Below are 26309 nucleotides of genomic sequence, written 5' to 3' on the forward strand. Positions count from 1 at the left end.
ACAAAAATAACCTTATGAAGAACTGTGCCTTGCATATTTTGCTCCAGTTACTCCACTTGAGAAATCCTTGACTCCACTGCCACTTGTATGGCCAGTGGTACTCTTAAACATCTTTTGCAGGGAAACTGACTAAATACTGCCTGAGCAAGACTTTAATTTTTAAAACCTAGGTTTTTAAGAACAGTCTGTATTCTGGCAAAGTAGTTTGTCATGTGTATTTTTTCGTGGGCTGGGAAAGGCATGTAAGGGGAGCTGTCTTTCAATGGTGCATGGTCATCTTGTGTGCTAATGGAAATGTTAATGTAAAGTCAACTCCCTGCTTGTCTGTCTGTCCTTTAGTCTTCAAGATCTAAAAATTCATTTTATGGTATAGTTCCTTCTAGGCATGGTGTGGTTCTGGAGGTAGTTTCCAGGGTAGATGCAGGGGTAACTAGACTGTGTTATCTTTTAAATGTTCTTAAAAATAAGCATTATGTAAGAAAAATAACTTTGGAACTGAATTTGAAAAGATTAGATTGGAATTGCCTCAAATCCAATTAAGCCACACTGCATGGACGTGCTGGGAATATAAATGCAATTACTGTAAATTTGTACAAACTGATTTGTTGCATTATCTTGTTAATCTAACATACGGTACTTTTTGTGTCCACATTGCAGACGGCAACTCCAAACTAACATGGCAGTCAGACTGTGTGATGTGGCTTCTCTGCTTAGAAGTGGTTCGTGGGCAGCAGAGCCTTGGACTGGGGTCTGTGGGTTTTTTATTAAATTCTGTAGGCTGCTTTTTTACGTGTTAATAGTGCTGAGGCCATACCAAACTCATTTCCTATTTGGAACATTAACTCTGCTTTCGTTACAGGCTTTAGGTTGTGTCCTTATTCTGTGAGAGCCCAGAGCACACTGGCATACCATGACAACTTTTCTATAATATGGTGATCTCCTGTAGAAATTAAACTGCAGTGGCTTGCCTTTCTTCTAATATCAGTTAGATTTTAGTATTAATTCAAAATGTCTGGTGGATAATTGAAGAGTAGTATTGTACTAAAATGGTTTTGGTATGGTCTGAATACTAAATTTCAGTTAAACCTGTATACTGTGTATTTTTGATTACTAATTTAAAAGTATATTTACATTCTTACTCTTAAGAAATTGTTTCAAAACTGTAAATTTATCAAACTGTTGTTCAGGGTGGAAAATATTAAGAACTGCTGAAGATGTGCTTTGTGTTTTATGAACAGTTGTATTCAACCTATCAATGGAATATGCATTATTTGTAAAACATATCAGTATCACTTTACTCAGAGCAGATGGTTCTATAGCTGAGAAATGCTGTAATTTCAGCATAGACAGGCTACTGCAGCTGTTCACTTGAATGTTGGCTTAGGATCTCATTCTTGCCACCTGAACAGGAAAATAAATGCGTAGTTAAGTGAGGACTGTTTGTTGTCCTTGTTAAATCCTGCTAATTTTTATCAATGAAGACTTTAAGGAAAAGGGGGTGGGGTTTAGGCAATCCTAGAGACCCTCAGTCAGAGTGCAGTATATGTGGCTACTAGCTCTGCCAGATACATTAGTGTTTTGAAAAGTAATTTACCTTAATTGGGATCATCTACTTTCTCAATTTGACAGCAACTTGTTTTATCACAGTGCCTGGAGCAGGTTACCCCTCTGAGTGAGTTTCTCACAAGGGAAGAAAATGTTCTTCCAGTCGTAGCTCCTCAGGAAAACCAGATCACACATTTACATTGAATGTTTTAAATGTAATAAATGTTCTTAATAGATGCTTTTTCCCCCCACATTGTTCTGAAGTACTTTCTTGGAAAATAACTCTGTTGCAGAACACAGAAATGTGTTCCCAGGAATGTCTGAATTGTAGTTTAAGACACTGAATTTAATCCCTCTGTTTTTAGGAAATTCAGATTTGTACTCCCCTAGTACATTTGACCTGATCAGCTGTTTGAGTATGCATTGAATGCCTATGCTGCTTTGAACAGGACAGTTAGGACAGATAACCTCCAGAGGTCCTGACATTACACTGTGATTTTACAATAGACTTTTTTTGTGTGAGAATTCCTCCTAGAAATTTAAGTATGAGGTTGGATTTCAGTGATTGCTGGATTTCTTTTTTAGTGAAACTTCTTGATGAGTCTTGCTTCTGTGTTGAAATGTTTTAGTGGAGAATTAATGTATAGAATGTTCTACTGGACATTGTCTTTAATTGGTCTCACGGGTGGGCTGCCTAATCATTGGCTATTAGGCTGACATTAAAAATCTGCTGTATTTACCAACTGTTACCATTCAGTGACTGACTGAGGTGGCAGAGAGCCTATAGTACATGTGGTAGCTTGTGGGCAAGTACTGACTCTTCTCCAAATGATTCCTGCTGTACCTGCCAATCATAAAGTCAGTTAATAGGGTGAAACACAGTAGTTTCTAGAGTGGTGATCACTCCCTAATTTTGATATCTAAAAGTAAATCAAGTTGAAGTATCAAATTTAAGTGTTTCTAAGGTGCCGGGGAGGGAAGAAGTGAGGAATTGTCAGTTTAATCAAATAAAAGCATTTGGAAACTTACTTGTAACCTGTGGTGACAGTTGACCTAGAGGTTATCAAGGAAGAGCTTGTCTTCCATCCCAACATGTTCCTCTACCTTTCGAAGTATCTCTTTAAATTACTAATCTTGCTTTCTGCCACTGCTTATGAAAAATAAGATCAGGATACAGTTAACACTCATCCGGTTTTGAGAATAACCAAATGCTATCACTTTAAATGCTATAATTCATATCATTTCAGCTATCAGTTATAAGTTAATAGAACTGATTACCCTTGCAACAGGCCAGTTCTGCTTGGTAACTTGTATACTAGAAAGGCTGTGATGTCCCTAATGAAGGGAATGGGGGAGGATGGAAACTAAGCTTTGAGTGTTAACTTTATTGAGATTGCTTCTAGAAGATTTTAGTGACAACTTTATTTGCCTCTAAGTTTTTGAAGTATTGCCTTGACTAACCGTTAAAATCCTTCTGTATTGGTGGGGTTTTTTTGCATATAGAGGCAATATATGGTCCCGGCAATACAGTTTCTGCATAGTAACATCTTTTAGATTCTTGTCTGGACTGTCCTAACAGATAGTGAAATATGAATTTTGATGGTTCTTGTTTTCTGTGTTTTTCAGCAGGTAATTGCTGCCATGGAAACACAACTGTCTAATGGACCAACTTGCAATAACACAGCCCATAGTTCAACCACAGTAAACAATTGCTCATCACCAGTTAATTCTGGGAACACAGAAGACAGCAAGACCAATTTAATAGTCAACTACCTTCCTCAGAACATGACACAAGAGGAGCTGAAGAGTCTGTTTGGCAGCATTGGGGAGATAGAATCCTGCAAGCTTGTCAGGGACAAAATAACAGGTATGTTGGTTTTGAGGTTTTTTTCATATTTTCATTTTCCAAGCAGTGAGCTGTCAGGTGCTGTTTTGCAATTCTCTTAAATCATGGAATAAAGGTGGAAGAAACCAATGCTAATGTTGCTAGTGAAAAGGAACTTTAGTTCATCATTATCTAGATTCTATACCCAAACACTGTATTTGCGTTTTGTCCAGGTTTATGTGAGTGCTATAAATGCTAACTAGGCATTTAAATCTTCTGAGCTTTAGAGTTTTTAGAAAGAAGATTCGGGTGTTGAAAAGCAGATACTTATTCAAGGTTTACTTGAGTTCTTATTCGGCTCCACTGGAGTCATGACTTCATTAGTCGTAGCTGATGCAAAACTTCCTTTTTCCAGGATTCAGGGAATTAAACTTGTACCTTTGTAAAAAGGGCAGACTACCTTACTTTGTAGGTGAAGCTGCTTTTTCCTTCTGGTACTTGAGCAATTTCTTAAGGATGCACATTTGAATCAATATGTTCTGTCTGAGAGTGCCAGTATGAAGTGCAGTGTGAATTATTCAATTAGTACTTTATTTTAGCAACTGCTGGCGCACAGGTCGCATGTATTTAGATCAGTTGTTTGACTTTCAGAGAACTACCAGATGGATGCCTGCACTTTAAAACAAGAATGAAAGGATGGTTGGCAAAATTCAGTGTCTCATCTCTGTTTTTCAGCTCTAAGCTCTCTAAAATTAAAAAAATATTGATGTACCACTTATGTCAACATTTAATTAGTTTTGTTCATGAATGTTGACTTTGGTACTATATTTCCTGGCTTTTTTTGCAGAGTCCTCAAATATCCAGCTTTCAAGAGCACATCTTTATCTTATGTCTTTAGTTGCAACCCCTGAATGTACTGGTTGGTTTCTGTGTATTTAAAACTACACTTCTTAGAGCCTGCATATTCTCTATGCTTTTGTTTGAGATGGACACCAATACTTTCCTATTATCAGAAGGTAGTGGCAGAACTTGGACATTTTTTTCACACTAAAACTTCTTTGATTCAAGTGTTCCATAAGCAGCAACAGTGGGAAGCGGGGAAGACCAAAGCTTTAGCTGATGCAGATTGTGTGTGGCTTCAGCTCCTACTACACATTTGTGTTAACTTGGATATGCTTGAGATGTGTTCCCTAACTGTGTACATGAATAGTGGAGAACAAGGCTTATAAACCTCAGGCAACTCTGGCACCAACCCCAGGCTTTGTTTTTGGCATGCGGCACATGCTTGCTTCTATTGTCCTGATGGCATACCTGGTCCTGTAGTGTGACAGAAGAAGTTATGCCACCTTTTTCCCGCACTAATGCAGACACTAGGGTGTCATCAGTATAAGGATGATACTTAAAAAAGAACCTGGCTGCAAAAAGATACCAAGGGGAAGATTTCCCAAGTGTTTAGTTCATCCATGTCTGCACCTGCTGAGGGTGAGCAGAGTGAACTGTTAAGGATCTCTCCTAAATTTGACCATCTGTCAGCTGCACAGTGAGACTGACTTTAGCCAGAGCCTGTACCTTTTTTGAATAATACAAAGTACATTAATTGCCAGTGCTCATACCTTCATTCTGCTAGTACACAATTAAGGAAAATACTGATATGACACTGAATAATTGTTGTGGTTTAAACTCCACTGGCAGCCAAACACCACTCAGCTGCTTGTTCACCCTCCCCAGCTTGGGGATTGGAAGAGAATTTGCAGGGGTAAAGGGAGACTCATAGGTTGAGATAAAAACAGTTTAATAATTTTAATAAAATAAAACAGTAACAATAATAGAAAGTACAAGTGGGTAATGCACAAAGTGATTGCTCACTGCCTGCGAACTGAAACACAGCCCATTCTTGACTAGTGATCCCAAAAAACTCAAGATCCCAAAACTGCAACCCTGAAAATGAAAGAGCCTCCTTCTGGCTGACCCTCCTTTATATACTGAGCATGATGTTACATGAATGTATAGAGTATTTCATTGGCTAATTTGGATCCAGTGCTCTGGCCATGCCCCCTCCCAGCTTCTTGTATGCCTGTGCATGAGCAAGATGTGTGGAGTTGGAGAGTCCTTGATCTCTTAGCAAAAACTGAAAACGTCAATCTGTTATCAATACTTTTGTCATACAGAATCACATACTTGAATCCAAAACACAGCACTGTTCTAGCTACTAAGAGAAAAATTAATTCTATCCGAGCTGAAATTAGGACAATAATCACCTCTTTGAGGATGCTTTTTTCCTGTGTTCATTCTCTGCATGCTGGAGACAGCATTTGTGACTCTCTAAGTTGTTTTTTTTTTTCTTGTGCATGGTGTGGCAACCTGCTACATATAAAGGAATTTTTCTGGCACCGCTCAGTCTTGATTACTGGTCTTGGCTACTGTCCTCTAAACAGTTTTTGTTGTCAAACTACACTTTTGTGTCCCCAGTCACAACGTGGATTCTCAAGCCCTACTTCTTAGACTTCAGGACTTCAGATCTATAGAGCATCAGACTTCTTACAGAGTAGAAACTAAAGAGGAGAAATGGCCATACTCAGGCCTAATAACGTGATGCTGTGCTGAGACTGAAAGAATGTTTTTTAAGTCTTGATCTCTTCTACTGACTACTCTACACATAGTTTAATTTGAAAGCAAATTCCTCCAAAACAAGGGAATCCTGTATTAAGAGTATGACTTCCAAAAGATGACTGCCAGAACTTACACCCTTGTCTTGGTGAATTCACTAGGCCATGCTTCATGGCTGTTCTCCATTTCAGTTATCGATTACTGACAATTTAACCTTTCTGAGGTAGGGACCACTTAGTGTCACAAGAGTCAAGATAAGAGTCTTCTTAAAGCCCAACACCGTTCCTTTGACTTCTTTCTTATTGAATAGTCCCTGTCTGTGGTGTTGAATGAAGGTTACTTTGCCTCCCATTTTGATCTGAATGACCAGCACTTCTTCCCATAGCAGGTGGCTTGCTCTTTAGGCAGTGGAGTGAGTGGTTGGGTCTGTAAAGTACTCTGTTTCAGCATGGTAGCCTTGGTTATACTGAAACCACTGCTTTTAGTCCTTCCAGGCTGACCAGACCTCAGAGCAATTTCTGCTCTCACTGTGAACGATACTGAACATGCACGGGAATGACAAAGACCCTAGACTGGGCTGATGCTGCTACACCTTGCTGTCTTCAGCTGAGGGCTGTTGATGTAAGAGCCTGTCTCTATAGGCAGTGACTTCAGTGTTTCGAAACAAAAGGTCCTTTACTTAACTGTCGGGGAGTGGAAAGATAAAACTGGTACTTGATCAGTTAGTGGGATGACTATTCAAAGTATTTATCTCTGTCTTGCAGATCTGATTTCACATATTTAGCATTCCTTTTTAAAGTTGCTTAAGGGTTACATTCCTCTCAATTAAGAGGCAGCTGCGGGCAAACAGAAGTGAGCCTCAAGGTCTTAATGATGGATGTGCAAATTGCCCACATCTTTGCATGATGATTTTGATGTTTTGCTAGAAGCTCACATTGCTACTAGTGTCAAAAGTTGCCTCAATAGAATGGAGCAAGACTCAGTTGCAGACCTCTTTTTTGAAGGTGTGATGTCTTCTGTATAGTGTGAACAGATGACTAAGAAGGATCCTGAAATTAAGTTATTTTCTTGGTAAGCAAGAATCCCAGTGTGGGAACTGTTGGAGCTAGAGTTGGTGTTTCTACCTCATCAAGGAGCAGCTTCTCAGCTTTCAGGCATAGGTTCACCTGCCGGCAAAAACATTGCATCAGTCTTGTTTCAAAAAGTTTTAGTATAAATGAGATTGAGAAATGTGGTGTCTGACCTTGTAGCTAACTGCATTGGAAGAAATACTTGTGATTTAAGTAGCCTGGAGCAAGATTACCTTGAGTTCATAGATGCTGGGGAGGGAATGCTCTAGTTCCAGTCCTGTTCTTATTTTCAGTTTTTTTACAGAGGTCTTCAAAATCAAATTTGCCTTTTCTTTCTACAATTCAGAACAGGGATTGTTACCAGGTTTGTATGAAGGAATAAATTCGGCATGAATTTCAGAATTGTATTGGTTTAAGTTAAACCAGTATTTTTTTCTCACCTTAAATGGACTGTCATGAGTACTAGATACTTAGTGAATAATTTAATTGATAAGCAGTTTAGGGAAGCATAAAAATTGAAATATACTTTCATACAGGCTAAACTACAAATGAGAATTGATAAGGGACAAAACTTTGGTCTGTCTTTGTCTAATTCAGGTTGGTCCATATCGGTACTGGATGCATCCTCTGGCTACTTCATGAGTGAAACGTCAGTTGTGATAGGCTGGAGCTGATTGCCACGTAGATGAGAGTTCCAGTATAGGAACAGTAAAAAATCCAGTAGTATCTGCATCATTTCTTGGCAGTGAAACATTTTTTGATGAATAAGAAATTCTAACCTACCTGTGTTAGCAGGCAGTGTCAAGAGTCCCAAACCATACCCAACTGATGCGATCCACTAGCAAACTAAGACATACTACAACATATGTCTGCTACATATGGGGTTGCCAGTGACCTGTATTGAAATTGAGGGGGATCAAGGATGTTTACTGCCATCTTGACCTAAATACTTGTCAGAGCATCCTGTGAATTTGAACCAGATAATTTCCCACCCTATTATTTAATAGTTCCATGAAGCTGTCTGCACACTTTAGGATTGACATGAGTTGAGCTTGAGGGCCTCCTTGCCTCTAGAAAATCTATTGTAGGGAAGGGAGGCACCCTGGTGTTCACGTCTTTCATGTGAGCAGTCTGAAGCCCTGTTTCTGAAGGTCTGTTCTAGTAGTTTGTAATGCTTTTTCTATTAAGTCAGATTTGTTAAAACGTCTTAATTGTGTCAGTCAGTGGTTATTGTTCCATGTAGTGTACTGTCAACATAAAGTTTGTGTCCCTAATAGATTTTTATCTAAGAGTCTATTTGTGAAGGAGGTAGGGAAGAAACCTGAGCTGTGGAAGGTTCCTGCTGGTCATCTCCAAGCATGCAGTTCATGGGCACAACTTACTGTTGGGGCAACATTAGTACCTGAAGTGAAGTTTACTTGCTCAGCTAACAGAAAAACACTGAAAGTATTTTCACCAACAATTAAAATAGCAAAGAAATGAAACCTTGATACTAACGAATATTTTTAAAGGTACTGAATAAGAGTGTCTTTGAGAATCATGTTAAGAGCAGCATCTGAGAAGTGGGGCACAGATGTCACCTGTCTTCACTTGCTAACCAGAGAATCTAACTGGAATGAGTTGTTGTGCCCAGGTATCTTGGTGTCTGTTAGCTCTTACATGGTTTTGACTAGTGCAGATGTATGTAAGTACAAGGTACAAAACTACCGTGTGAACTAATTATAGTTGTATAATAAGTGGGAAGACCCTGTGCTCTCAATAGAGCATCATAACTGAGTTCTTATCAGCTGTTCTAGATAGCAATTTAATTTATTAAGTGCTTTTACATATTTAAAAGCAGCAGATAACATTCTATTTAATCTAATGTTAAGCATGTATAATTATAAAAATTAAACTAAAAATACTTTAAATGTAAGGGAAGAGGGTAAAATGGAATGAAGTCATAATTATCAAACTGCCATGTTCAAGTACTTAGAAGCACAAGCTTTTAAGATTAATTTAACAGCTGTTGACAAAATGTAAGCAATGGTGGTAGTTACCACTTTAAAATGAAGATTTACCTTAGCATGGTAAACTGCATTTTCTGACCTACTTTTCTAAAACTTCAATATAGGTAAAAATGACAATAAATTTGTTGTCTACAAAAAAGAAAATTGCACTTTTTAGCGCTCTAGTGCAAATTCAGTTGTACATGTGAAGATAAATGCTTAGTTGTCACATTGTAGCATAATCTCCATGATTTCAACCCTTTGCTTCTTTGTCATTTACCCAGGAGTGCTTGCAGAGTTGTCAGCTAAACTGAAATTTTGTGGAATTCAGACTCTCATTTCAGAGAGCAGCTGAAATCAGATACTATAAATTTGGGAGAATTTCTTAGTTTTCCTGGCTTCAGAGATTCTATACTGTTCTCCTGTTACAACCATATGCTCATAAAATTTACAACTTATTCTCTGTAAAAGAGAACATGTTTGATAGGTAAGTTTTTCTTGTCTTTAACAGTGTGTTTGAATTAGTAATACTGTATATATGTAGACTTTGTGGTTTAGCACACCTATAAAATGAGGCAGGATGTGTTTAGAGATGTAGCCTGGAACAGTATTTCACATTGGTAGACTTGTGTAGCTGTGAAGCCCTGGTAGTAGACTGTTCCATTTAGTATAATAACCCAGGTTCTCCCCACCTGAAGGTTTCTTGTTGAATCACTTCTGCTATCAAATTTACTGCTTTCTAAACATGAGGACAGAGAAAAAGTATATTTTGGGACATTCTTGTTGATCACTGTTATATGGGTCTGTTTTCCAAAACTGATCAGACTGCTTTACTGTGGTCCTTACATGTTTGAAAGCATGATCTTTTTGCATACCTTTCCTAAAAGTCCGTATTTCCATTTGACCTGTGGGTGGCAACTATCTGTCACGCTGCAGTGGGGTTTCTGTATAGCCAAGGTTATATAGGCTTTCAGAATAAAATTCTTCAGGTTTTCTTACATGACCCTTAAATTTCATAGACTTTTATAATCTAGAAAAAGGACAGTGTGGCATGTGGAGGAAGAGTCCCATTTCTTCTGTCCTGTCAACTTCAGTCTTACAGAAAAGTGTGTAACTATCTAGTTGTGCATATTTCATCTTGCTCCGTGCAGATACTAATTTCTGAAATATTTGGAAGTGTTGTCCCATTACTGTTTTGCATGTAGTGCAAATGGAAAATATAGCACACAACTCAGCAGGTGTCTAAAACTACAGGTTTAAAAAAATTGCCTAGAAGTTGAACACTCCAAAGATCATTGATGAAGTTGTAGTTGGTATGTTTACCATTACAGTTTGTACAAAAATAGTGTTTCAGAGTTATCCCATTGTTAAGTTGAGCCTAGACTGACAGTTTCTTTTAAGTTGCTTGTCACTGTTGCTTTGAACAGTGTTAGCTTACTCTTCAACCCCAAACCTTTCACTTGCCCTGATGTAAGACTAATTCTAGGGCATTTAAACTGACCTTACAGCAATATGGGAAGAAAGTATGGTCATATACTTATGTCTTAATCTAAAACTCTATACTTGTTGCCACCTTTAAATTCTGTCTGTGGAGAATAAGGTAGGAGACAAGCTAAGCAAGTTGTTTTCCTTTTTCTTCATGTCCCAGAGGAGACAAGAGGAGACAAAAATAGTATGACATATCAGTGTAGTGGCTTAGTCTGCAAAGTGACAGTGTTTATCTACTGTGTAGAAAGTTTTAAGCATTCCCATGACAAAAAATGGAAAATTTTGACAATAGTAGGCAGTGAATAGCTGTAATTCCAGGTATTTGCTCATATAGCACAAGTGCCTGATAACAGGGAGAACCACATAAATGAACAGATCACTACAACTTTGCCACTTTCCAAAAGAGGTTGGCTATTTTTGTGAACTTCCCTGCTCTTTTTCCTTCTTAGCCTTTACTCCCAACGTGTTTGTTTGCAGTCCTATACTACTCTAATCAGTCAGATGTTTCTGCAAGGTTTTGAGTGCATGCAGGGTGGGACAGTGAGAGTAGTTTGACAGCCAAAGGATGAGTGAGCTAAAGCTCACTGCTCTTTGGTGGTGTGAGTCTGAGAGGCAGGGGTTCTTCCTAGCTGCTGTTTAGTGGTATGCTGAGATAAGGAGCAAGTTCTGGCAGCCTGATGATTTCTGATTTGAGCAGGGATGTGGACAAAAGGTGTTGCCTGGCAAATGGTACCTTGCCAGAGGGGGATGTCTTGTGCAGAACTTGGCTAAAAAGTGAAATCAAGAATAAACTCAATGGGATTGGAGGCAACTTTTTATTTACACATGGTGAGTTTTTTCTGGAGCAACTTGCCTAAGACCTTGAAACACAAATTTTTCTGGGGGTGGGTGTGAAGGGGAGCTTTTTTAAACTTTCAGGATAGTCCATGTTTTGAACTCTGTAGCTGTTAAAATGAAGTCTCTGTAGCCTAGGGACTCTGTGTTGTAGCACAAAGATAATAAAGTAATTTTGAACTTTGTGCTTGTTGGAAGAAAGTGCAACAGCAGAGTACTGGCCTAGTTAGCTAGCTGGTGGTTGGAGTACTGTTCTATTGTCTGGACTGCAGGAATAAACCTGGAGTTATCTTTTCAAACAAGCTGTATGTATGGATCCAGAGCACTATTAATAGCCTTAAGCCAGGCAGTATTGTAACCTATAGTTACGCTTCTGCATATTGCTATTTATGTTATTGAAAATGACTTGAGACCACTTACTGTTCTTAGTAAACTGCATAATTTATTGCACTCTGCTTGTCTCTTGGAAAGTGAGTCATGCGAGCAGGTGAAGATGAAGGAACTTGGTTCATTTTATGTTGGTCAAGATAGCACTTGACTGTCTTTGCCCTTCCACTTGCTTTTCACTCTTTTGCAGGCATGACACTATATTTTGACCTTTTAGAAGTTCACAGGCTTTTCCTTTTTCAAATAAAAAGGAAAACCACACCTTGTTGATTAAACCTGCATAGTCAGTCCCAGGGATTAAGTTAAGTTGCCTTGTTAGTCAGGTCTTACTACTGACATTGTGGAAGTAAGCCATTTTTAAGGTGGTCTAACAGTTTATTCATCCATATATTAACTTGAATTAATGAACTGAGCTCAATATACAGCATAAGAAAGAACTTGGAACTTTTTATGAGGTCTTTATGAGGCTAAATATGATTAGGGACCTCTCTGAATGTAGTGAATCAGAATGTCATCTTCATTTGCTTTGCAGCTTGTGAAAATGAAAAAATGTGGGGGTTTTTTATGGGGATTAATGCAATATACATTCTCTTGCACTTTTCTGCAAACAAAATGTACTTGTTGGTGATTGCACTATCTTACAATAAGCCTATCAAAGTGTTGGGTCTTGCAAACTGGTGCTGGTCCTCTAGTGATGTGAGATCTTGCGTGCTCTTAGCTTCCACCTTGGGAGTCCCCAGACTGCCTGTTTGGCATGTCATCACTGCTTACTCTTTCATAGGTGCTTTTATGTCCTAGAGATTCTACACCAGCTGTTCAAATACAAATTTTATTGGAAGTTGCTGAATTTTAAGAGACCTCAAGTAATCTGGAGTTTTTATAGGCATCACTCCCTTTCAGTGTAACTGTGCTGTGGGATTAGTGCGAAGTGTTTTATCATATAGTGGTGTGTTTCAGTGATGTCTACCTCAGTTTGGATGGTAGTGTTACTGACCTGCACACCCTGAAGTCCTTTCACTCCAGGGAGGTTGTGTGGATTATAAGAACCTGGGTATCACTATAGAAAGTGGATACTTTCAGCCACCACAAGTCATAAGACTTCATGCTGCAGCCAGTCCTAACTGGTTCATGGTTGGTCCATTGTATTGAAGCAGCCAGTATATTGCATTATAGAAGCAACATATGTACCAGGAACTTTCTTTAACCTCGTGTGTTAACTTGCTTATATGAAGGCACTTTATTTCTACATTTTTCTTTCCTTCATCATGGTATGCTTTAACTGACAGTTCTTGCCATACAAATTTGCCAGGCTGACAGATTTTTTTGTGCACACTGCAAAAAAGGATTTATACTATTTTCTGGATTTTTTGTGTCTTCCTGGAGTAGGCTAAGTGTGAGTAGAAGTAGGTAGAAAGATGTAGAAGGCAGCAGAAGAAAAATGTGCAAGCCTCTGGTGTTAGTGATACAGTACTTTAATCCACATGGAAAGGGAAAATAACTGGTGCAAATACAGCTCAGATCCTGCACTTCATTCAGTGACTCCTTTAACAATTTGTAAATCTGTCAACTTCCAGTTATCAAAGGCACAGCCATGTCATCTTCAAGCTTTACACAGTATTGACCACTTGTTTCAGTTGCTTTGTTTTTAGCTTTCTTTTTTGAGGCATTTGGTAGAACTGACTATAACAGAAGGAGGCATGTAGTCTGATCTATTTCCTGTCTTCTGAGTTTCTGGAGCTGTTCAAGATGGAAGTTGATTTTTTTTATTTTTTTTTTTCCCCTCTTGGTCTTTCTGATATCTGTGGCAGGTTAAGCCACAGCCCTTTTTGAAACGCTTTTAAACCCTAATGTTACTTCACAATGGTTATGAAGTCTTGCATCTATAACAAGATGCATCAGTTATCTCCCCCTCTTCTTTAAAACAAAAATTCCTCCTTCTGGAAGAATTTTGCTGTGCTTCTATAAGAATAATAGAGATTTGTGGAGACATTTTTACTTACAAGTAATGAAAATGTCAGCTTTTCTCAGAATATCCTTTTTCTGCATGTAGTTACCAACTACAATGAGAATGGCTTGTTTTCTACTACTTGGTATTGCAGATTAGTGAATCAGCTACCAAAAACGGAAAGAAGGATATTTCCCTTTGATATACTTGGAAGGATGTATTTTTTGAGTTGACAATTAACAGTAGGGAAAGAATATATATTTTGACAGCAGTTTATCATTTGGTTTTCAATCATGAGTAAAGACCAGAAAAAAACCCACATTGTTGATGGCAATACTGCAAGTTAACTTCTGCAAAATGTGCCCTAGGGGGGAAGATAGTTCTCAGAACTTTCAGTAATGGGGCATCTCAGGATGTCCTTCAAAACAAGTACCAGATAGTCTGAAAAACAACTCCAACAACACTATGTGTTAATGTGAAATTTGGGAAAAGAATTTACATTCAAGTGTCATGCTAGTTTTTCACTTGGATGCACAAATTACTGCATGCTTCTAAATATCCCAGCAGTAGTACACAATGCTTTATCCACCTGCTTATTATTTAAGGTGATTAGGTGGTACAGTATATTTAATATACAGAACATTTAATGCACTGCTGGCTGCATTCCTGACAAGGAACAAAGTGTCTTCAAAAGAGAAAAATTCTCAGCTGTGTAGAACATGTTACAGCTGCTAGTGGTAAAAAATAAAGGGTAAAGTCAGCTTTCAAGAAATAACTGATTTAGCATATTCCATGGTATACTTTTATCTTAGTGCATTAAGGAGCTTCTACTTGTATGACAAGCTTTGTTTGTAAGAAGGCATCCTCTCTAGTTCAGTCATTGGTACTTCTCCAGCAGTTCATGGTTGTTAACAGTTATATTTAAATGTGTATGTTAGTAACCCTCTCTTCAGGCTTACTGAACATCTTTGGTCAGGTTCATGTAAATCTTAGTATCCACAGTACCCCCTATCCTTGACTTCCTCTGCCTGCTCTGGGGAAGAACTGGAGCTGCAACCCTCATCTTTATATTTGACATCAAGTTTGTGTTGACAAAGGAGGAGATGGTGTTCTTCACATGTGAAGAACCATGCAAGATACAAGGCGAGAGGATGGCATTAAGGGTAGAATTGAACCTGGCCAAGATGAAAGTTCAGTTTCTCTTCCTGAAAAATTATGATTATTTTTTTTTTTAGGATAACTTACAGCTATGTTAGAGACATAACCTTATTGTATGGCAGGATGAACTGTCAGATACTTTGATTGGTGTTTGATCCTTGTCATTCAGTCCTCAACTTCTGTTTTTTTCAGATTCAGAGCAATAGCTGAGAAACTGGATTTGGAAGAAAGAGTGATCAGACTATCAAATATTGAAATCTAGTAGTGATCATGCTTTACAGGTGTCTTGCAATCTGCCTATCTTGCTAGCTCAGTAGCATATGAGTGTTCAGTAAACAGAATCCATCTACTGGAGCTATGAGTGAACTGCAATTAAATCGGGGATTGCTCATGGCTCATGCAGTTTCCTTCACATTGCTGAAGCCGCTTTTAAATGTGGTTCAGGCTTTAATGCCACCTTCAAAGTACTGAAATTTGAACAATTTATATTAAAAATAAATGTCAAGAAAGAAACACCGATGATATTCTTAAGATCTTGTTAGAGACCATAGCTATATAGTTTAGGTACAGTTAAGTGAAGTACGTGTTTAGGGGTGTGCTCCTACTTTTATTCAGTGTCAAAATAATACTGTGATAATCTCGGTGGTTTAAATCAGATACAGTTGACAATGGTAATTTATGAAGATGCAGTAACTTTTTTGAAAAAGAGTTGGTACTAGCTGAATGATACACCTATCTTGGCACACTAGTGTTCTGTGGCTTTGTCTCAGGAGGATTACTGTAGCATATTCTGGAGCATTATGATGCCCTGAATTGCAAAGTCAAACAAAACATGAGTGTTTATTACTTTTATATCTGAAACTCTTTACTAGTCTCTTTGTTTGTGAACTTGGACTACAGGCCAGAAGTGCTGTTGATCTTTTGGGCAGCCACACTGGCTTGCCTTGAGGGTACCATAGGCTGTGATTACTTGCAGTTTTTAGGTTGCTCTTAACATAGTGTTGTGTCTCTTATACAATGTCACTTCTGCTTTTGTGTGCTAGTTGGAGAACAAATCTCCACTCTGAAATTTTAGACTTGTGAAAAATAATGTAGGTCCATGAGAGGAAATCATGAGAGCCTTTATATATAGGCTTGTAATGTTAATGTATGTTTCATTTAACAGCATTCTTCCACCAGTGTGTGCAGCTTTCGGAGTGATGTAGGGCAGAATAAACCCTAACATAAAGTTGTTCTGACCTTCACTTGGTCCTGTTTACAAAGATAGGAAGCTGACTTGTTCTTACAGTAATTTAGTGGGTCTTCAAGGAACAACAGAAACAAATGTACTGCTCTAAAGTTACACTTAGTTTATTGGAAATTGTTTGTTGTAAAATGAATACTTGCATGACTGGTGGCAGAGTATGTTTTAATATTCACTAGAAAAAGGACTATTTCAATCAAGGACTGTCCAACAGATCTTCAAGGGGTAAAGCACTGAAGGAAGCATATGTAGCTGAAGTTAAATTATAAAAAAACAACATTCTCAGTCTACTAGAATTCTTACCTTTTTTTCTGTAGACTTGCAGACATTGAGTTTCAGCTCCTAGACTTCATTATTTAACCTCAGAAGTATATTCTTCACTGTCATATATTGATGCAAATAGTATGTAATTTTTTTTAAGATAGGCTTTTTTAGCATTCCTTTTGTGTGATACTGTAATTCTTGCTGGTTCCATTCCTTTAATTCAGCATTTTGCAATAAGATTTTTTGCAGAAGTTGAAGTAGCCTGAAACACCACTATACTGAAATCAATGACTTATTGTAGAAAAATCCTATTTTTTTAAACACCTGCTTATCTTCAGATTTTCTGGTTGCCCTCTGTGGAAGGTGAATTTTTGAATATGTGTTATTTACTACTGAGATTTTTAATCTTCCAGAGTATGATTAGTATGTGCTTCTGGTAAATTTTTGTACTAGTCCATGAAACTAGTTTTATAGATTAGTGATGTGTATTAGTTTTCAGATGCATTATTAACTGTAAGTAGTGTCCTGGGGTTTTTGGCTTTTCATTTACTATGCATATCAGGATGATAATTTGAAATTGGTAGTATTGGGTTCTTTTAAGAATTAGCATTGATAGCACTCAATGAGGCTACTTTTCTTAAATTACTATTAAGTGTTAAGGAGATAAGTAAGGAAGAGGAGAGGTGGAACTTACAAGCCTAGCTCTGCTTGCTCCTTAAAATGAACCTGTTTTGCTTCATAGGACTCATAGTCCTACTTTATAACAAGTTAAGTATGTACTGAAGAGGTTTAGAGAGCTCAGGTGGCTGTAGTATTTGTTGTGGTGCTCTTTTTTTGTGGAAAAAGTGATTACCTGGAGTTGCTGATTGTCTAATCTGTGTGGTCTGCAAACCTTACAGGGATGTTTAGTAATTCCAGACAAGGTGCAGGATTAGCGGGGTACTATAATTTAATCAACAATTACTTCCAAAAGGAAGTTTGCTCAGCCCTTGCATTGGGTATTCGATAGCTCTGGGAAACAGAAGCCAAGGACTCCCTCGTGTGGTGGGTGTGCCAATCTTTCAAGGCATCTTGCCGCTGTTGAAAGGCATGTGTTTTGGTTCACGCAAGCAGGGAGGGCATGCAGAAATAATGCAAGTCGTTGACCCCGAGAAGAAATGCAGCAATAGAAGCTCTTCTGGTACGAAAGTTGCTGGCTTTTCAGCACCTGTTAGTCATCTGGTAACAATACCATTGTATACTGATGAAGCAGTGCTGAAAAAACCTAACAGCTGTGTGCTCAAGCAGAGAGTTCTACAGTATTGGCTCTGGATTTTGTCTGGGAAGGCAAGCTTCTGAGTCATGAATGTAGGAAAATTGTCTTCAGTGGGAGCTATTTAGAGAGGATAATCATGAGGACACAGCTGGACAGCAGGAGACTTGAAGAGCAGAACATAAGTAGGCTGGATATTTGCTAGAAAGTTCTGGGATCAGACTTAATGTTTTTGCCTGGAAAACATTCAGATGTAATAAATCACCAAGATGCTTTAATTAGTTATGAAAAAACTACCATAATAATCAGCTGTTCTCTAATCATGATGTTATGCAGAAAGCAACATGCATTCTTCTTCAGGAGTGTTAAAATGTTGCAAGACTACTGAAAGTGCAGCACTTGAGTTTATGGTGCATTTGTAAACTTGCAGGGACACTTCCTGCTGTCCTGGTTCAGCTAGGATAGGGTTAAGTTTCCCCAGCAGAGAAGGGGGAAGGGATCTCCAGCAGGGTTATTCATAACATGCTGATATCAGGTCCAGAGCATAGGAATTTCATTTTTCCTTTGTGGCTTTGGTTGCGGGGAGCACGGGGCTGTCTGTATCCATTGCGGTATTTCTCTGAAAATCTTCTGTCTTGTTAACAACAAACAGAATAATAGTAGTTATCCATTGCTACTGTTGTTGTTCAGATTGCTTATTACACTGTGGTATTGAATTTCTTATTATTTTAACCTGGGGTTTGTGCCCTACTTGTCCCTTCCCTGCCCTTGGACACAAGGGCAACATGGTCTCTGGTCCCAGCAGGGCTTAAACCACCACAGCCTTTTTTGACACCCAATGTGAGGCATAAGAGGGTTGAAATAAGAATCAAAAAGGGACAGACCCTGAGCAGGGTGTGTTAGAGCAATTTTTCTGTTTGTATTTGTACTGTTTAATAGGAAAATGTTTGCAATGCTGGCCCACTTGCTTGTGTGGTGGGGCTGGATTATTCCTTATATCCACTGTGTGTTCCCAGTGCTGATGTTTTGGTGGTGATGGAAAATGTATAAGGGGGATTGTTTTGTTATAGTGGCTACTGACTGCTTATAATGTATACGTGGGAGGGGGCCGGTACCTGTTTGCCATTTGGGCTTTTGTTAGGGGTCTCACCCCCTCTATGGCTGAGCCAGAGGAAGAGATCCTCTCGGCTTTGGGGAGTTTCAGTTATCCTTGGAGCCTGCAGGCCAGTGTGTTTGTGGCACAATGCCTTCTGAATGCCAGCCTGATGTCGGTTTTGGCCATGGGGCACCTCTCTAACAATAGCAGTGCCCGGAAACCTGCCCCGAGGTCAGATAATAGTGAGTGGCAAGGGGTGTGGGAAAAGATGGGCAAAGGCCTGAGTCGGTGGGCACCTCCAATGCTTTGGAATTTCACTCCCGAACAAATGCAGAGCCCTGAGAAGCTGATGGAGTGCTTAGAAAGGGTGTGTTACCAAGCTGGCAAAACCCAGGAGACACAAATCACTGCAATGTGTTGGACATGCCCATGCGTACCGTGTCCTCTTTAATACCACCCACTGCCTTCAAGAGGGAGAAAAGGCTACAGAATCTGAGCATGAAGTTAATGGTACAGTATCTGAGCCAGGGGAACAGGCAGAGCCAGTCTCAGTCTCCTCCACCAGTACAGAAGCTGAGCCAGAGAGCCAGACAGTGCTGATATCTGTTGCCCCGATACAGAAAAATATATACCAGAAAGTCAGTTCGCAAAGTGGGTGATGAGGATGAGCCAGGCCCATCACGGGAACAGGAGGAAGGGCAAGTGGTGATCGTCCAATCTCTATCCCCAACTGAGCCACAAGATATGTGGAGAGATTTCAGCCCACTGGGAGGCGAGCAGATTTGCACCTGGCTGCTCCGATGCTGGGACAATGGAGCCAGTGCTTTTGAAATGGAGGGGAGAGAGGCCAGGCAGCTGGGATCTTTGGCCAAGGATGCTGGCATTGATAGGGAAATAGGGAAACAGACTCAAACCCTCAGCCTTTGGAAGCGACTCCTGCTCAGTGTAAGGGAGAGGCACCCCTACAAGGATGATATCCTATGTCAGCTGGGCAAATGGACCAGCATTGAGAAAGGCATCCAGAACCTCAGGGAACTGGCTGTGTTTGAGATGATCTATGGTGATCTGAATGATGAGCAGTCACCCATGGACCCAGATCAGGCCCCTTGCACACACCTGTTGTGGTGAAAGTTCCTGCAGAGTGCACCAGAAGCACACTCGAAAGCATTGGCAATAGTGTTCTGGTGGACAGACACCCACACTCTAACAGTGGATGGAGTGGTTGGCAAGCTCCGGCAATATGAGGGAAATCTCCCTTCATCTCAGCATTCCTGGGTCTCAGCTGTGGAGGAACTGTCTCAGAGGCTCCAGAAAGTGGAAGAGGACATGTCCCACGTTCCACCTACATGGGCTGATGTCTCAGCCATTAGAAGTAAACGTTTCCCCACCCAAGAGAAAGGCAGCAGAAGTTACACACCACTGTGCACCCTGTGGTTTTTCCTTCGCTACCATGGAGAAAACATGAGGAGGTGGGATGGACAGCCCACTGCTGCCCTGGCTGCACAAGTAGAGCAGCTGAAAGGGACGACCACCACAAAAGGGGAGTCCTCCAAGAAGAGTGCAGCTCCAGTGTCCAGTCAGAAATCCCCCAGGCAGAATAGAATGGTGAACGTTATGTCTGACCCTCTTGAGGGGACCAGTAAATCATTCTTACAAGAAGTGAGTGATGATGAGCAGGATTAGAGGGGCCCTGCCTCCAGCCAGGTGGAGGAAAGGGACAATCGGATTTACTGGATAGTGTGGATCCAATGGCCTGGCACGTCAGACCCACAAGAGTATAAGGCTTTGGGGGACACTGGCGCACAGTGCACCCTGATGCCATCGAGCTCCAGTGGGGTTGAATCCATCTGCATCTCCGGAGTGACAGGGGGATCCCAACAGCTGACCCTACTGGAAGCTGAAGTGAGCCTGACTGGGAAGGACTGGCATAAGCACCCCACTGTGACTGGCCCAGATGCCCCGTGCATCCTGGGCACAGACTGTCTCAGGAGAGGGCACTTCAAAGACCCAAAAGGGGACCGGTGGGCTTTTGGTGTAGCTGCCCTGGAGGAGGTTGAACAGTTGTCCACCTTACCCGGCCTCTCAGAGGATCCCTCAGGGGTGAGGCGGCTTAAGGTTGAGGAGCAGCGAGTGCCGATTGCTACCAGGATGGTGCAGCGGCGGCAGTACCACACCAACCGAGATTCCCTGGTCCCCATCCATCGGCTGATCCGTCAACTAGAAAGCCAGAAGGTGATCAGCAAAACTCACTCACCCTTCAACAGCCCTATATGGCCAGTGAGGAAGCCTAATGGTGAATGGAGGGTAACTGTGGATTACCGTGTCCTGAATGAAGTGACGCCAGCAATGAGTGCTGCAGTGCTGGACATGCTGGAGCTCCAGTATGAACTGGAGTCGAAGGCAGCCAAGTGGTACGCCACGATTGACATTGCTAATGTATTCTTCTCCATCCCGATAGCGCCAGAGTGCAGGCCACAGTTTGCGTTCACTTGGAGAGGCATCCAGTACACCTGGAATCAACTGCCCCAGGGGTGGAACCACAGCTCCACCATTTGCCATGGACTGGTCCATACTGCACTGGAGAAAGGTGGGGCTCCAGAACACCTGCAGTACATTGATGACATCATTGTATGGGGCAACACAGCCGAGGAAGTCTTTGAGAAAGGGAAGAAGATAATTGAAATCCTCCTGAAGGCTGTCTTTGCCATTAAGCAAAAGAAAGTCAAGGGGCGTGCAAGGGAAATTCAATTCCTAGGGATAAATGGCAGGATGGGCGTCGCCACATCCCAATGGAGGTGATAAACAAGATCACAGACATGGCCCCACCAACCTCTAAAAAGGAGACTCAGTCTTTCCCGGGCGCTGTGGGGTTCTGGAGGATGCACATCCCCAACTACAGCCTGATTGTGAGCCCTCTCTACCACGTAACCCGTAAGAAGAACGATTTTCAATGGGGCCCTGAGCAACAACAATCCTTTGAACAAATTAAGCAGGAGATTGCCCAAGCAGTAGCCCTCGGGCCAGTCCGGGAAGGGCAGGAGGTTAAGAACATGCTCTACACCGCAGCCGGGTGGAACGGCCCTACCTGGAGCCTCTGGCAGAGAGCACCTGGGGAAACCCGAGGCCAACCTCTGGGCTTTTGGAGCCGGGGATACAAAGGCTCTGAAGCTAATTGCACACCAACTGAGAAGGAGATGCTGGCAGCGTACGAAGGAGTTTGGGCTGCCTCAGAAGTGGTTGGCACTGCAACACAGCTCCTCCTGGCACCCCGACTGCCGGTGCTGGGGTGGATGTTCAAAGGGAAAGGCATCCTCCACGCATCATGCAACCGATGCCACGTGGAGAAAATGGGTTGCATTGATAACACAACGGGCTCGAATAGGGAACCCCAGCCGCCCAGGGATACTAGAGGTGATCACGAACTGGCCAGAGAGCAAAGATTCCGGGATGTCACCAGAACAGGAGGTGACACGTGCTAAGGAGGCCCCCCCATATAATGCGCTGCCAGATGAGGAGAAGCGGTATGCCCTGTTCACTGATGGGTCTTGTCGTATTCTGGGAAAACATCGATGATGGAAGGCTGCTGTGTGGAGTCCCACATGACGGGTCACTGAAGCTGCTGAGGGACAGGGTGAATCGAGCCAGTTTGCAGAGGTGAAAGCCGTCCATCTTGCTTTGGATATTGCTGCGCGGGCAAAAGTGGCCGAGGCTCTACCTCTACACCGACTCGTGGGCAGTGGCGAATACCCTGTGGAAATGGCTGCAGCAATGGAAGCAGAACAACTGGCAACATAAGGGTAAAACTGTCTGGGCTGCTGAAGTATGGCAGGACATTGCAGCCCGTGTGGAAAACCTCGTTGTAAAGGTGCTCCATGTGGATGCCCATGTACCCAAGAGTCGGGCCGCTGATGAACATCGACACAACCAGCAGGCAGACCAAGCTGCTAAGATCAGAGTGGCTCAGGTGGACTTGGACTGGCAGTGCAAAGGTGAACTGTTCATAGCTTGCGGGGCCCACAAGACCTCGGGCCACCAAGGTAGAGATGCAAAATACAGGTGGGCTCGAGATCAAGGGGTGGACCTCACCATTGACACCATTGCAGAGATCATCCACAGATGTGAGACGTGTGCTGCAATCAAACATGCCAAGCGGGTGAGGCCCCAGCAAAATGGAGAGCGATGGCTGAAATATAGATATGGAGAGGCCTGGCAGATCGACGACATCACCCCGCCACAGACCCGCCACAGGAAGCGCCACGTGCTCACGCCACCGCCCGGAACACCATCCTGGGCCTTGAAACCCAAGTCCTGTAGCGACACGGCACCCCAGAGAGAATTGAGTCAGACAATGGGACCCACTTCCAAAACAACATCATAAGTGCCTGGGCAGAAGAACACAGCATCGAGTTGGTCTACCATATCCCCTACCACGCACCAGCCTCTGGGAAGATCGAGCACTACAATGGACTGTTAAAAACCACATTGAAAGCACTGGGAGGTGGCACCTTCAAAGACTGGGACATGCATCTACCAAAGGCCACCTGGCTAGTCAACACAAGAGGATCTGCCAGTCGAGCTGGCCCGGATCAGTCGAGACCTCCATGTGCTGTAGATGGGGATAAAGTCCCTGTGGTGCGCGTGAGGAATATATTAGGAAAAATGGTCTGGTTTAGTCCTGCACCAGGCAAAGGTAAAGGCAAACCCATTCACGGGATTGCTTTTGCTCAAGGACCTGGGCGCACCTGGTGGGTGATGCAGGACAATGGAAATGTCTGATGTGTACCACAGGGGACTTGATTCTGGGTGAGAACATGCTGTAAATTATGCTGTGCCTTTGTAAATTGTTGTTTTGTTACTGTTAACTGCTAAATGCCAGCTGGGCATGATGCAGATGGTATAGAATAAAGGGGTGGATTATGTCTTGGTTCAGCCAGGATAGGGTTAATTTTCCCCAGCAGAGAGAGACGGGGAAGGGATCTCCAGTCGGGTTATTCATACAATACTGACCTCAGGTCTGGGTGGGGGAGGGTGGGAACTTTTTCCTTGGTGGCTTTGGTAGCAGGGAGCACGGGGCTGTCTGTAACCATCGTGGTATTTTTCTGTATATCTTTTGTTTATTGTTATTGCTGTTTACTGTTGCTGTCATTGCTATTGTTGTTGTTCAGATTGTTTATTGCACTGTTGTATTCAATTTCTTCTTATTTTAATGCAGGGTTTGTGCCCTACTTGTGTCTGAGGGTGGGGGAGTAACTGGCAATGTGGTCTCTGGTCCTGGCAGGGCTTAAACCATCACATCTGTGTGATACAGCTCTCCGTGTTTCAGAACTAGCTTTTTTAAAGGGCTTACTTAACATCTGTTAAGTTAAAGCTTATACTCGTCTACATTTCAATCCTTTCTTTTAAAGTGTAACTGATTGTAAATGACACTTGAGCACTTTCAGCAAACTCTTGTTAACAGGACTACATAGTTCAGATGACTGAATTCTGTCTTACTATACTCAATGCTACTGGGCTGGATGCAAAGAGCTGGTTGAAGATGCTGCCCTTTTCTTCTTGGTTCTGAGCTGTCTACAGGCTTTAGGGTATGTTCCTCCTGAAACTGAGTGGTAGCTCATAGGTTTAAAAGGTAACAAGCATTTTACAGCAATTCTGTACTCCAATGTCTATTATAAAATAGAGTATAATCCTTTGGTCATTGCTGAAATGAGCAGCTACACAGAGACATTCCTGCATATCAGTCTACTTAGTGAAGTCTCCTGTTAGACACAGTTAAAGTCTCACTTTTTACTTTCACTCATTTTCCAGATTTATGGGTATAGTGGTCAAAGGAGAGGATCTCTGACTTGCCTCCAAGGAAATTGTCTGATCTGAAGGCTCTTGTCCTTTCTGTCCTTTTTGGAAATGCAACATGGAGGAATATAGCTGTTCACGTGACAGATATATTGAAACTTTAGAAGACAAGCCATTGCCTGTGACTATTCTGGGTACTTCAAAGAAAAAAGAAAGATAATTAATGTTGATGGGTATACTTCTTCCTGTATTAAAAGTTGTCAGGTAGGCCATTTTCCAGGGAGGTTGTTAGGAGAGGCTGTAAAACATCTTAATTGCTGGCCCGGTGTGGTTGGGCAAAGTGACCTGGTTCAGCTGTTAGTGTAACTCCTTAAGATAACAGTAGAATCTTAATTCATCTTTCTTGGAAAGAAGAAAACAGGCTTTGTGGGGGTAGATAACTTAGTTTGGAATGTCTTAGTTTTTCTTACATTCTAGTATAGTTGTATTACTGTTTTGGAAATAAGCTCTGGATTTCCCAGAGAAACAGGAATCTTAGAAGATGCAGTAAAAACTGAGAAGAACAAACTACAGAAAGATGGTAATGATGTATAGATTATCTAGGGAGAGTAAAACCTTTGTCATGTTATACTGCACTTGTCTTTAACTGGTCATCACTTTTTTCAGGTGCTGCCCTCAGACCCATTGAGGCATAAATTGCTGCATTGGACAGACAATCACCAATAGCAGCCCAGCCTTTGAAGCTGACAATAGTGAGGAGGCATCACTTTATTTGAATCTAGATAAAAATTTTACTTTCTTTTATAATTGGAGTATACAATCTCTACATTGACAGCGAAGTAGAGGAGTGTGTATGCAACTGAGCATGGCAGCAGACGCTGCAAAAAACAAGTGATGTCAGGTTCTACGTTCAAATGGGGGAGATTAGCTGTATTTACTATGCAAGTGGACTTCAAGTCCTTTAGATAACAGCAACCAGCAAGAAAATAGGTGTCCTGTTGGTCCACACTCTTACTTGATGTTCTATTAATTGTCCTATCTAGAGTAATCTCTCTAGACTGTGACGAGACTCACTAACTAGTCTTCCAACACTGAGCTGGGGGATGCCTCAGGACACCTAAGCTTTTTCATGCAACCAAATGTTTTCTGTGTGAACACTTCTCCAGTAGAGGACTTTTCTGGGTAGTAAGATGAATCACAGTCCAGTCAGGTTTGGTACTCATTTTTTTTTTGTCACCAACTCACTTGCTTACCTTTGCATTATGAATGATTTGGGTAGTAACAGGGCAATAGGAAACACTACTTTGTCTCTAGATCTCTTATTCCTCCCCAAGTTTGAGAGAGCTTTGCATAAGTGATTAATGGTGATCAAGTAAAGTGACCTGACTTGTAATTGCTTTTGAGCATTAGCTGTGCCTCATGGAAATGTACAGTGCAGTGTTATCCTACAGTCCTGAGTTACCTTAAGGAAAAACTAGACTTGGCTTGGATTTTGCCAACCAACCAGTGAAGCTTCTCAATCTTTCTGTAATTTCTTTACTTGTGTCATGTCTCCAGTAGTCCAACCTAAGTTTTCATCATGATTTTTACTTCTAAAAGTCAGTTCAGGAGTCTGCTATAATCTTGTCTATTTAAAATGTTGGAGCAGTTGCTGGAAATAACAAAGGAGCCCTTTCACGTAAGTAGAGTTCTACAGTGAGATTATTCCTATTCAAGAAGTTGAATGTTTTTGTTTTCAGGAGGAGGAAAATGTTGATTTTATCAGTTCTATTAAAAGGTCTCTATTCTACTTTAAGGAATATTGTTGCTACTCTTCA

General features: G+C 41.3%; 1 protein-coding gene across 5 annotated transcripts in view; it reads left to right on the forward strand.

The window, feature by feature from the left end:
• Positions 1–661: 661 nt before the first annotated feature.
• Positions 662–26309, forward strand: part of ELAVL2 (ELAV like RNA binding protein 2) — a 59262-nt gene continuing 33614 nt past the window's right edge. For 2 of the 5 annotated variants that reach the window (XM_026866675.1, XM_026866676.1), the window contains exons 1-2: positions 662–748; positions 3172–3412. In XM_026866675.1, coding sequence (XP_026722476.1) covers positions 677–748; positions 3172–3412 — 313 coding nt within the window. In that variant the 5' untranslated portion in view covers positions 662–676. Of the gene's footprint in view, positions 753–3171; positions 3413–26309 lie in introns of all 5 variants that reach the window. The other 3 variants (XM_026866677.1, XM_026866678.1, XM_026866679.1) reach the window with 2 other exon arrangements.

This window comes from Athene cunicularia, assembly GCF_003259725.1.
Source record: "Athene cunicularia isolate RWA chromosome Z unlocalized genomic scaffold, athCun1 chrZ_part3, whole genome shotgun sequence".
Lineage (NCBI taxonomy): Eukaryota > Metazoa > Chordata > Aves > Strigiformes > Strigidae > Athene > Athene cunicularia.